The 13,440-nt window shown below is 37.6% G+C and overlaps 1 protein-coding gene and 1 long non-coding RNA gene across 11 annotated transcripts in view; one reads left to right on the top strand and one right to left on the bottom strand.

The window, feature by feature from the left end:
* LOC309609923 overlaps positions 1–13,440 on the bottom strand; it is a 477,943-nt gene that overhangs the window by 202,085 nt on the left and 262,418 nt on the right. The gene's annotated exons all lie outside the window — the stretch shown is intronic.
* The window catches only part of ABCC9 (ATP binding cassette subfamily C member 9), a 151,897-nt gene that overhangs the window by 36,924 nt on the left and 101,533 nt on the right, over positions 1–13,440 (top strand). For all 10 annotated transcript variants that reach the window (XM_082351869.1, XM_082351874.1, XM_082351872.1 and 7 more), the window contains 2 exons: positions 7,460–7,568; positions 11,862–11,969. In XM_082351869.1, the coding sequence (XP_082207995.1) occupies positions 7,460–7,568; positions 11,862–11,969 (217 nt within the window). The remainder of the gene's footprint in view (positions 1–7,459; positions 7,569–11,861; positions 11,970–13,440) is intronic.

The following is a 13,440-nucleotide window of genomic DNA, read 5'->3' as shown; positions in this document are numbered from 1 at the left end:
GACGTTTATTGGCTACATGATATTCCATTGTTTGGAAGTATTCTAATTTATTTAATGGTTACCTCTTTCTTAGACATTTAGAATGTTTCTGTTTTCACCCATGTAACATAAATAATGTAAATTACATTTGAGAGAAGCATCTTTTTATCTTTAAACTTTTCTCTGATTATTTTCTAAAGTCAGATTTCTAGAAGTGGTCTTACTTGTTCTAATAGTATGCATCTTCTTAATGCCTTTGATGAGTATGGCCATGTTGTTTTCCATTGAAGGAGACGTAGGTTAAAATGTGTACAGATTTTTAAGTTTTTTTTTAATGAATATGGCCATAATGTTTTCCAGCAAAGCTGGGCCAGTTTATGTTTTTACCAGCAGTGATGGAGAATGTTCATATCAACACATATTTTCTGTTTTAATTTTAGTTTAATTTGGCAAAAAAAAAAAAAAAAAAAAATCCAGGCTCACAGTCTCTGAAAATGGAAAAACTTTGCAAAACTGAGTGCGGTGTTCTGTTAATTTTAAGTAGACTTCTATAGGTTTCTAAGCAGTGTAGACTTTATCTCAGACTCACAATTTCTCATAAAAATAGTTGTGGTCTGATAATGACCATTTCCCCACCATTTTTACTTGTATTATATAATAAATATGTTACCAAACTATATTATACTACCCTGTATGTGCCATAGTGCCATAGCTATGTTTCAGTCTATATTATAAACAAGGTAGTCTTAAAGTAGTATTTTGCTTTTTGCTATAAGGTCTTATAAACCTTATAAAACCTCAGCATGTTTCATAAGCAGTCATTATCATATTTATATCTGGCCTTTGAAAGAAATGCCAAGATGTTTCAATACAGAAGGAAAAATGGAAAATTGAGGCCTTAAATATACTAAGCATAGTGTTGTCATTAACAGCAATGTAGAGCATCTATTGTAAGGTCCTTTAAAATGAAATACTTTCCCAATGTCTATGTATTGTTAAGCAAACTATTTTTTAATATTTAAGATACCAGAACCTCTAGTTTTAGGCAATAGTTTATATTGGCTTACAAAGGCTTAATACCAAATATCATTAAAATTCATATACCTTATCTTACTATAAACCAAGTTCTGATTGTTTACACTAATACCGTAACAAGATTTCCATCCTATTCTGTAAGATATGCTGTTAGTAACAGATTCTGGAGCTGTTAAGAGTTTAAAGCTCAGGCCCTCTGACCTCATCTGCCCTCATTTTCTTATTGTTCTGACTTCTGAAACACTTGTACGGATCACTGACTGATTTCTGTAGCACCACTTCCAAATTAGGCAGTGCTCTGGAAGGGAAGCGACTTCAAACAATAAAACTGATAAATGGCCAGAGTCTGCTATTTTGGTTCTTATTTTCATTTTCTCCACTTAATAGCTATCCCTCTCACGGTTGCCTTTTTAATTGAATTTGACTTTGTGCTACAAGTCAATAAGAAAGCAGTTGATCACTAATAATAGATCAGTCCTCTGAAATCAGGAGGTTACCAAGCACCGAAAGGACTTTAAGAGTTGCTGTGAAAAAAAATTAATAAATCTAGGCGTGTGGGTTTCCCCAAGTCCATAGTATACAATCCTGCTGTAGTGAATCCTAGTAAAGCTGAGGGTGGATCATAATCCCTGTATATTTCTGCATAACACTCTCTCTTCTGTACGTTCCAGGGAAAAGGCATTTGCCAGTTTGATAAAGACCAGTCTGTTTTCAGGGCTCAGCTCCAGATTTCCCAAGCCATAGGCCAAATAGAATCAGCTTATAAAAACTTGCTTCTCTAAAATGAATTTCAGTGGTTGATTTGTGGGTCCTCGGGAGATGACCAGTCAACAGAGGAGGCCAGTCCTTTTTCCCGCTGTGTGCTGGTTCTCGGAACCCAGATGAGCGTCTTTCCCAGTGTGAACTGGGCTTGGCATTTCCTTCTCTGCCTGGGAACCCGTGACCAGGCTTTAATGCCAGTTGGCCCACAGCGAGTTGAGCAGCCTGTTTATAATCGGAGACTTTGGTTAGCTGATTTTGAAACCTCCTTTTCAGGACTGTGGAAGTCATAAGTTCTTTGCTACACTCTGAGATGCATGCAGAAATTTGGTGGGTTAGAAGAGGGTGCAGCATACTCCGCAACTTGTGTTACGGGTGCCTGTAAGAGATGTGTAAACTTCTCTGCTGGAGGAAGATTCCATGCCATGTAAAATTCGTTGCTTCGAGAAAATTCTATGCTTTCTTTTAAAAATGTTTAGCTTGTTAGACAAAATTGTCTTTGTGGTGCTCACCGGGTGGGACCTTATGTATACATAATAAAATGGAAGAAGGAGGCCGTTAAGATTCAGGTTATCTCCCAGTAACCCCAGCACCCCACATCATTTGAGTTTTCTGGACCTTTTATGGTGATGTGTTCCAGTCTACATTTGCAAAACGGAGGGAAGAAATGAAGAGAAGTAGGAAAGTCACTAGTTTCTAAAATGCTAAAATACTTGAATTAGTGATTTTTTTCATGATGCCTGTTGTACTTGTCCTCTTTGCTTTATTTGTAAGAAAATAGTTTATGTGTTTTGCTTTTCTGGAGGAAAAGGTTAAGTTGCTATATTGTATCCTTTATAAATAATTTGAGTTTAGGTTTCTGGTACTTGACGTACAATGCAGTATCTATATCCAGAGATGTTATTTACCAAGGAAAGAAATGTGTAAAACTAATCCCTTGCTTTGGTGGAAGATAACTCTTGTGTCCTTTCTCTCATTTCCCTCCCAAAGGAAAGTACGCTTGGCTAGTCTACTGTGATTACCTTCAACCAAATAAATTGTTACTATATTTATCATAGAACATGCTCACAGGTTGACCTGGTCCACATTTACAAAAATTTCATGGTTTCCACAAGAAAACACATAACTGCCAGCAACAAAATCAGTTATTCCCCCAAAACATAACACCTGTCCAAGGTACTCAAGCTGTATGTAAACACCCAAACTTGAAAAGTGAAAAAAATATCATCGGTAACAAAACCTTAAATACTTTGACGAATTACCTAAACAAATGAGAAATTAGTAAAACGCTGAACTAAAAGGTGATGGAGGCAGGATAGGGAGTTGTTTGGTATCAAGTTTACCTGCTTTCAATACCTGCACAGCCATGGAATACTCACTGTTCAACCACAAGCATATTATTTGGTGCCTCTATGGCTCAGCTTCCTCACTTATCAAATGAGCATCATAATGGTTCCTGCTTATGGTGGTTGGGAGAATTAAATGAGATAATACATGAAAGATGCCCAGCACATTGCCTACATATTTTAGATATTTAACAAATCTCCATTTTACTAATTTAACACCATTTTATTGAACTCTGTTTCGTGCTTCAGAGATATATCTTTCTGTGGATCCACATTCATTTACTAAGCAGTTCAGGTACCTTGCTAGGCACTGGGGATGGCAAAGATGAAAGATGGAGTGAAATCCACAGGAGTCCACAGTCTAGCTGGAGAGACTGGGAAGGGAAGGGAATTACAACACACATGTTATGCTGTGATAGAGCACTACACAGAATACCATGGGCCATATATGAGGCTCATTGAAGCTTATCAAGGGAGAAGGGAGACAGTCCGGTCAGTAAAGGTTTAAAGGCGGTGACAGCTCCTTCATGGGATCTTAAAGAATAGGTAGGACTTGCCCAGTTGAATAAAAAGGGAAAACACATTCTGTGTGAGGGAGCGATGTATGCAAGGGGAAGGGGTGAGCAGAGAGGTGAGAGATCTTGGTACCTTCTGGGGGCTAAAGGTAATTGCATGTAGTTGGAGAAAGGTCCTGATGAGGAAAGCACTGGGAGATGAAGCTGGAGAGTAAAATCCCAATCAGCCTGTAGATGATGCCAAGGATGCTGAAAGCTGCAGGGTGGCCATTTGTTATTTTAAGGAGAGGACTGTTGTATGAGCATATTTGCATTTTAAAAATATAACCCTGGCAGCATGGTGGAAATTACTTCACCCTTGGTCAGGATTCATGCATTTTCCATAGTTGTTTTGCCTCTGTGAGTTCTGAAAGGCCCTCATATGAACAGGAAATGTTTTTTGTATTACCTATTCATTCACCAGACATTTCTTGAGGAATTGCTATGTTATATTTTTGGCACTGGGCTAGATTCTGAAGATGAAAATTTTCGCTTTTAAAGAGTTCAGAGTCTAGTGGGAGAGATAGACAGTAATAAAACAAACAAAATAGTGCAAGGGACCCTAAGTCAGAGAGCCTGGAATAATGGGGATGGGGAGGGGAAATGGAGGGGGAGATTCAGAAAAGTGCTAGTATTGGGTCCTCCGATGTTTATTGTAATTGGAGTTCCAAAGTGGGATCTTATGAAGAGGAAAGAAGTTCTCCCCATGCTCCAGTCATGCTCAGGGACCATTGCTTCCTGATATTCAGCAAGAATCGGTCTCATTAATTTCATAAAAGCTTCAGTAAGATTTGTGTGTGCTAGAAAGTGAAATGGAGAATTGAATCAACTGACCTTACTTAAATGTCTGAATCATTGGTTTATTCCTTCTTTGATTGATTCAGCAAACATTCATTGAGTAATGTGTACCAGGAGCTGCTGGACTTAGAGTTACAAAGGCACACGAGCCTGGCCCCATACTTTCCTTTGTGTGCAGAGACACAGTGTGAGGTTGTCTAAAAGGTATTCCTTTGATTGACAAAGCTGTGCTCCTTAAAATCCAATCTCTTCTAAACATTGGAACAGAATGACAATTAAAGTCTGTAAAAGTGAAGAAAGGATACTGCCATTTAAGATGAATAAAATGCTATTTCTAAGGCATTTCTAACACCATCTTTCAAACCTATGTGATCAGGCTTTGCTGTCAAAGACTCAAAGAGAGTACAAAACCCAAAGCTCTTCTTTCATTTTTTGGTTCTGAAATTCTTTTTAAAATTGCAGTAAAATATACATAACATAAAATTTATCATTTAAATCATTTTAAGTGTACAGTTGAGTGGCATTAAGTACATTCACATTGTTGTGCAAACGTCACCACAATCCATCTGCAGAACTTTTTCAGTTTCTCAAATTAAATTCTATACTCACTAAATGATAACTCCCCTTGTACCTACCTCTCCTCCCAGACCCTGGTGACCACCATTGACTTTCTGTCTGTATGAATTTGACTATCTCTCTACCTCATATAAGTGGAATTATGCAATTTTTGTTTTTTGTGTGCCTGGCTTATCTTTTTTAGCATAATGTTTTCAAGGTTCAGCCATGTTGTCATAACTTGAATATATTTAAATAAGTCAGGAATTCCAGAACCATGAAAAAAAGTATGGCAGATGCTCAAAAAATTAAACATAGAATTACCATATGATTCAGCAATTCTACTTTTGAGTGTATACCCAAAAGAATCGAAAGCAGGGACTTGAATAGATATTTGTACATTCATCTTCATAGCAGCATTATTCACAATAGCCAAAAAGTGAAACAACCCAAATGTCTCTCAATTGATGAAAAAACAAAATGCAGCATACACATAAAATGGAGTATTATTCAGCCAAAGCTTTCCTTAAACAATTATTTTTTTTAGTGGAATCTAAAAAATACAACAAACTCATGAATATAACAAAAAAGAAACAGACTCATAGATATAGAGAACTAGTGGTTCATTTTAGTAGTTACCAGTGGGGAGAGGGAAGGGGGAAGGGGCAACAAAGGGGGTAGGGCATTAAGAGGTACAAATTATTATGTATAAAATAAGCTACAAAGATGTATTGTACAACATAGGGAATATAGCCAGTGTTTTATGACTATTAATATAAATGGGGTATAACCTTTAAAAACTGTGACTCACTATATTGTACACCTGTAACTTATATAATATTGTATCAACTGTACTTCAATTAAAAAATTACTTTTATGGATTAAGATATACACACTGCTATATATAAAATAGATAACCAACAAGGACCTACTGTATAGCACAGGGAACTATACTCAATATTTTTTAATAACCTATAAGGGAAAAGAATCTGTAAAGGAATGTATATATGTAGATATATATATATCTGTAGATATATATATCTGAATCGCTGTGCTGTACACCTGGAACTAACATGATATTGTAAGTCAACTATACTTCAATAAAAAAAAGAATGGAAAAATTATTTCTTTTAGTTTCCTGTAAATGAAATTTAGAAGTTAATAGTTAGACTGCCCTAGTGGATTTTATCTACCTTTATGTTTCCAAAGAAAGGAAGCGGTTTCTATGACATGCAAGGCTAAAGAGCTTAAAGTTCATGGACAACAGACTGAATTGAATTTACTTTTCTTCATTTTATTAGTCTGTCACAAAAACAAACTCTGCAGACTTGTCTGGAGGCACTTAACTTGACTACAAGCTGAAATGAACAATAAAAAAATCTTTTGTTTCAAACGTGTATTTTCTAGTTTCCTACCAACGGCAATCTTTCCCCTGTAAGTGATGCTGCAGGTGCCAGGCCAGTCTGCCCACTGTTAACATCTTAGCGTGCTAGAAGGAGCATTTCTTGTCTTTTCAACTTCACAGACTTTTCTGTAGTGAATCATTTTATTTATAGGAGGATGTTTTCAAATTGTGTTCTTGTTTTCTTCAATTCGTTTTACTCTTGATCCTATGACACTGGTTTGAGAAAATTAGAATGGGTAGGGTAAGGGGGCCAAGGGGTCTTGTGTCCAGCCTCTGGAGACCACAGTAAAGAATGTTTGTAAATTACTCTTCTAGAACAGGGCTTCTCCAACTGTACTGTGCTTATGAAGCATCTCTGGATCTTCTTAAAATGTAGATTTTGACTCAGGAGGTCTTGGGTGGGGCCTGAGATTCTAAGTTTTGAGTAAGCTCCCAGGTGATGATGCCACTGATCTTGGCCAACATTTTGCATAGTAATATTCTAGCGGGCCCTCTCCTTGCCAGGTTGTGATATGTCCAATATATACAGTAGTGCTTAAGCAAAATAGCATAGTGGGCAGGGACGCATGATCTGTGTGTTATATGCTGTATGCTTTTACTTAACTGCCCTGTACCTTATTTCCCTTCATTTGTAAAATGAGAATAATGATACTTCCTTCGTTGGTGTTATTTTTTTTAACCACCTTGTTTCAAGTCCCTCTCCAATTCTATTGTCTTTGACAAGAAATACAATTGCAAAAAAAAAAAAAAAAAAGTGCAAAGGAGAGTTGGTTGAATTTAGGGTGACCAGTTGGTTCTGGTTTTTCTGAGATTTTTCCATTTGAAGCGCTGAAAGCCCCAGGTCCTGGGAGCCCGTCAGTCCCCAGCATCCTAGCTTAATTCCCAGTTGGTCCTGAGAAATGACTCTCAGAGCTGGCTTGCTTACCATGGTAACAGTGGGGGAAAAGTTTGTTTATTTAGGTAGAACTTCCTTGGTGGTGGTTTTATTTTTATCCCTTATTGTGTGCTTGCTTGTTTGCCTTTTGCAGTGTTCAAAAGCTGAATGAGTTTCTCTTGAGTGATGAGATTGGTGAGGACAGCTGGCTGACTGGGGAAGGTTCTCTTCCATTTGAATCCTGTAAGAAACACACTGGAGCCGTAAGTGCTTTTCTTTGTTACGGGAGCTGAAAATAAGGGACAGTCCTGAGGATGGATGATTGAAAATGGGTGCAATTAGAAGAAATCGTATGCTTTACTTTTAACCTATATGAAGAAAAAATTGCCACCTGCTTCTGCAAAAAACCTTACAAGTCTAAAATCAATAAGGAAATGTATAAAGCTTGTCTTTATAAGTCATCAAAGGATTATCCCGAGGGACACCTCATGTTCAATTCAACAGGAAATAGAGAGGTTGTCTACCCCAAGCTTTGTATAAAAATCATACAAAATAAACTTACAACTCTTGTACCATATTCTTATAATACCTTTAACTATGTTATACTTTTTAGTTTAAAAAGTGCTTTTTTGATACATTATGTCTTTTGACTCATTTAATATATTACACTACATTACCTATTTTGTTTTCTAGATGCATATATTTATTTGCATGTTGAATGGTTTGAATAGTCACAAGATTTTAGTGGGAGAGCCAGAATTAAAACCTGAGTCTTGTACCTCCTGAACCAGTTTATTCATCCATTGCACAAATATTTACTCATATCTACATAAAGCCTGGAAACACAGTCAATATTATTTTGTCATGTTTTACCTGGACCATAACGTGTATTATATATTTGCCTGTATTTCCAGACTTATCAGCTATCCTGTGCTTTGTGCCAAGACCTAGCGATGTAGCTCTGAACAAGGCAGGCAAGATCTTTCTTGTCACAGAGTTTGCTTTCTTGAGGCAGGAGTCAGATGATAAACAAGTAAACAAGTGAGATCAATTCCCTGTGGGAAGAAAATAAAAGAAGATATTAGAGAGTGACTGGGGTCCTCTCAGCAGGGTGGTCATTTCTCAGGAGGCCCCTCTGAAGAGCTGGCATTTGATCTGAGACCTGAATGAAGAGTAGGTACCTCTTCTGCAAAGACCTAGAAAAGGGGCCAGATCATTTCAGGCAGAGAACTAGCAGATGCAAAGACCCTGAGGTGGGAATTAATTTGGTGTGTTCAAGGAACAGAGGGGCACTATGGCTGAAGCCTAGTAAAGAAGGGAGGACAAGACGAGGTAAGAACAAGGATTGAGAGTCCTGTAAACCAGGGAAAGAGTTTGGATTTTATTGGCATGCAATAGGAAACCACTGGAGGGTTTTAAAGAAGGGACTCATATAATTTTGTGTATATTTTTAAAGGATCACTCTGGTTGCTGGGTGAAGAGTTGTCATGGGGGACAAGAGTAGAACAGATAGATCAGTAAAGAGGTCATTATAATAACATAGACAAGAAATGATGATGGTTAGAATTTGTTTTTGTTGCAGTTGCACTGGACCTTGAGAAGAAGCTATCAAGTTCAGCGCACACTTTTTAGGCTGAGCTGATAAACACTGGCTGATAGGTTGAATGGAGGGAATGAGGGAGAAAGAAGTCTCAAGGATGAATCCTAGTTTATTGGCTTGACTACTGGGTAGACGGGGGAGCCAATAACTGAAATAGGGAAGCTGAGAAATGAGTAGGTTGCTGTTGAGGTGGAATCAAGAGGTATATTTTGCACATGATAATTTTGAGATATTTATTGACATCTAAGAAGAGAAGTCCCCCTTGGAGATGTAAATTTAAGAGCCACTGGCCATTAGATGATATTTAATGGGACTGGATTAAACCACTTTCTTGAAAGCCATGTCTGAAAAATTCTGAAGAAAGTCTTTAAAATTAATATGTCTATTTCATAACAGTAAAGTAGAAAGAAGTTCTTCTAAAATAAGTTAATAATTAGTTATTCATTTACTATTAGAGAAAAATGTTAATATATTTACCATTTATGTAACCAAACAAAAATGCATGTGCAGTCTCCTGACAGGAATTGACTGAGGCTTGGAAAACCTTCACCAGGAAGTCAGTCTATATTAAATTTTTATTCACATCATGCTAAAAATAGTTAAGACAAGCACTTGGCTGTCTTTAGACTTGCTGATTTCTTCTGCTTTTCTGGAGTTATTTTTTTACTCTCTGTTGAGTTATTTTGTTGAGCAGGTGTGATTTTGTCTGAGTAGGAACCACCACCCATGCTTGTAGACGCTGCAGTAACAAAGCCTGAAAATGCTTGTGTACTCTTGTGTGGACATGGACACCAAGACAGGAATACATCATAGACTGTGTACACTTTGAGGCAGCAGGAAAGTCAAGCATTTGATTAGAACCTGACTTGTCTCACTTTAGATGATAGGAGATTCGCAAAGAACTTATTAGATCGTCTTTCAGAGATGTAGGGATGAGCAGAGGGAGATGACCTCAGGAAAGGGAACAGAGGAGGTCAAGTTTGAGGGAGTGGAGTGAGGGAATTCTGAAGAGTGGTTTGTATGAGATGAGGGATAGAAGAAATATTAAACTGAGCAAAGGTTGGAAGGAAAAAAGAATCCCCTTCAGTTGCCTCCAGTATCTTCAGAGTTATTGAAACCAGACTGGACTTCTGATGTCTTTCGGGGCCATTCATCACTGCTGATGGGCCAAACCACAAATGACAAACTTTTAAAAATGAAGAGAAAAAAGCTGTGTGTTTGAAAAGAACACTAATGGAAACTCCTACTTGAGAGCGCTTAAGATGCTATGTATTCTGTAAAAGCTTAGAGTTAAGTGGTTTTGGCTGCAGAATCTCCACGGAGAATTAGTGACAGTCTAGAGCCAGAGTTTCTTCAAATTACATCTGTGAGACTCCGACTCAAATCTCTGTCAACACGTCTCCTCCTCCCACCCTCTCCTTAGTTTTGTGAAGAACATGAAGTCATTCCTTTTGGAACTCTGGGCGCAATACTACTATAGAAGTTACGACTCTAGAAGACAGAGAATATATGTACAGATATAGACCTGTCTTGTGTGGGAAATATACTCAGCTTAAAGGATAGTGGCTTTCTACATCTCTCATGTAAGGTTATCTGTGAGGACTGTGGGAAGAAAAACAAAACTAAAAATGTCATGAGCACTCTTTCTCTCTCTCTCTTTTTAAAATTTAAAATGCATTCAGTAGTTTCTGTGCAACAGAACACTGGTAGTACTCAGTGACTTTTTAATCTCAGTATTGAATGGCGTGTAGCTTAGCAATGTGCTATTTGGTAGTTTGATATTCTGTTGATACGCTGATGGATATAAATTGGAGGGCAATATCTCGTTCAGATTAAATTACTGATTATTCAAGGACATTCCTGATTCCCATAATAGAACTCAACGGATTTATCAAAAGCTAAACCTGCTGTTCCAAGCCCAAGGAAAAAAAAAGTTTCACAATTCTAGAATCCTTTGCTTTTAAAGGTAATTTAACAGTTTTAAAGTGTTTTACTATTTAGCTTTCATCATCTCTATAAGGTATTTAAGTAAGAGAGATAATCATTTATGTCGAAATACTTGCTTACTAGATCTCTGGGACAAATTTTGAGCTTATATATTTTTCTAAATTAGAGGTTTACAGAACTGAAGTTTCTACCTTCTCTTTAGTCATTTGTCTCTATGTGAAATTAAACTCAAAATTAGAGAATGACAAGTTTCTAGTTATGACCTAATTTGAGCTCATTTTAAGTATGTGAAGATTGCCTAGCTTTAGCTGGCAACCTCCGTTTTATGGAGACTTTCTTTAGTCCTTTGGCTCAGAGCAATGCTATAACATTTGCGAAAAACTAGATCACTCTACAGTGCTTATGGGTCTCCTTATGAAATAATATGCATATTATAGGCAAAAAAGTCCTCGATGCTTTTTCTCATTCCACCAGGGATCTTCAGGTGACATATAGCCCAGACTGATTTATGTGAGTGTATCGGATTCAAAATCCTCATGATTCAGAGGGTGACCAAAAATGCACTGTTGGAACATTTACAAGCCCGACGGCCTAAGAATTAGATTCTAGTTTACCCTGAGTTAGCCTGCTTGCCTTTGGCCATGACACACAGCTTTTTACCGCCTGGGCCTGTTCATCCAGAAAGCTGGAGAAAGAATATCCAAAGCCTAGTTTGGTGCTCAGCACTTTAACTTCTATCATTTGCAAGTATCACATCTTCATATTTTTGTTTTTCTTAAAAAGTTTGTGAATCAGGTTTAAAATTATCGTGTAACACTTTTTCATTATCATTTGCTTTTTTTTGGCGGCAGGGGGACACCATAGAAATAATTAAAATATGACATTCACTTTACTCATTTCTTTTTCTTAGAATTGAAGTGGAGAAGTAGCAATGTGAGTTAATGTTCAGTAAAAACTCAAGTTTTTTCCATAGACCTTCAACTTGTGCTCTTTTCCATGTGGAATGCAGCAGCCAAAAACTATAAACAGGAAGCAGCCTGGAAGGTATCACCTGGACAGCTACGAGCAATCAACACGACGTCTGCGTCCCGTGGAGACGGAGGATATCGCAATAAAGGTTATTTTATTTCCTGAATTCTTACATGAATAGAAACATTGATGTTACTATTTTATGGTGAAGTTCTGCAAAAGGGTCCTACCTCATGTCTTTAAAGTCTCTTTAGCATGGTCACTCATTCTCAAAAATATTCCGATAAGTTTATAATTCTCAGTGCTGCCTTGCCTCCCAACCACAGCTTTGCTCCAGCAGTTGTTTAAATAACTGGAGGATGAATCTTTCTTCTGAATCTGCGTTAGAAGCTAGTATCCAACGTATTTCCGCTCATACTCTTATGTTTATTTACCAAGTAGATTCATTTCTAGAGAACGCCAATATTACAGGTCCAGTTTTTGAGGAAGTAGATTAGATAACAATTATCTACAACCAGGAAAGGCTTAGACCTGGGTTGTGTGCTTCCACCCAGCTTCCCAATACTGCCTTTGACTCGTCTCAAACGGCCTTTTTTTTTTTTCCTTAACATTTTTATTGGAGTATAATTGCTTTACAATGCTGTGTTAGTTTCTGCTGTATAACAATCAGCTATATGTATACATATATCCCCATATCCCCTCCTTTTTGCATCTCCCTCCCCTGCTCCCTATCCCACCCCTCTAGGTGGTCACAAACCACTGAGCTGATCTCCCTGTGTCATGCCGCTGCTTCCCACTGGCTATCTATTTTACATTTGGTAGTGTATATATGTCAATGTTACTTTCTCACTTCGTCCCAGTTTACCCTTCCCCCTCCCCGTGTCTTCAAGTCCATTCTCTACATCTGTGTCTTTATTCCTGTCCTGCCCATAGGTTCATCAGAACCATTTTTTTTTTTTTAGATTCCATATATATGTGATAGCATACGGTTTTTTTTTAAAATACAGCAGGTTCTTAATACTTATCCATTTTATACATATTAGTGTACATTCAATCGCAATCTCCCAATTTATCACACCACCACCACCACCCCCACTTTCCCCCCTTGGTATCCATACGTTTGTTCTCTACATCTGTGTCTCTATTTCTGCCCTGCAAACCGGTTCATGTGTACCATGTTTCTAGGTTCCACATATATGCGTTAATATATGATATTTGTTTTTCTGACTTACTTCACTCCATATGACAGTCTCTAGATCCATCCACGTATCTACAAATGACCCAATTTCGTTCCTTTTTATGGCTGAGTAATATTCCATTGTATATATGTACCACATCTTCTTTATCAATTTGTCTGTCGATGGGCATTTAGGTTGCTTCCATGACCTGGCTATTGGAAATAGTGCTGCAATGAACATTGGGGTGCATGTGTCTTTTTGAATTATGGTTTTCTCTGGGTATATGCCCAGTAGTATGATTGCTGGGTCATATGGTAATTCTATTTTAGGTTTTTAAGGAACCTCCATACTGTTCTCCATAGGGGCTGTATCAATTTACATTCCCACCAACAGTGCAAGAGGGTTCCCTTCTCTCCACACCCTCTCCAGCATTTATTGTTT

The sequence above is a fragment of the Balaenoptera borealis genome (assembly GCF_965194805.1).
Source record: "Balaenoptera borealis genome assembly, chromosome: 13".
Classification (NCBI taxonomy): domain Eukaryota; kingdom Metazoa; phylum Chordata; class Mammalia; order Artiodactyla; family Balaenopteridae; genus Balaenoptera; species Balaenoptera borealis.
Note: the sequence above shows the minus strand (reverse complement) of the source record. Positions and strands in the feature narration are given on the sequence as shown.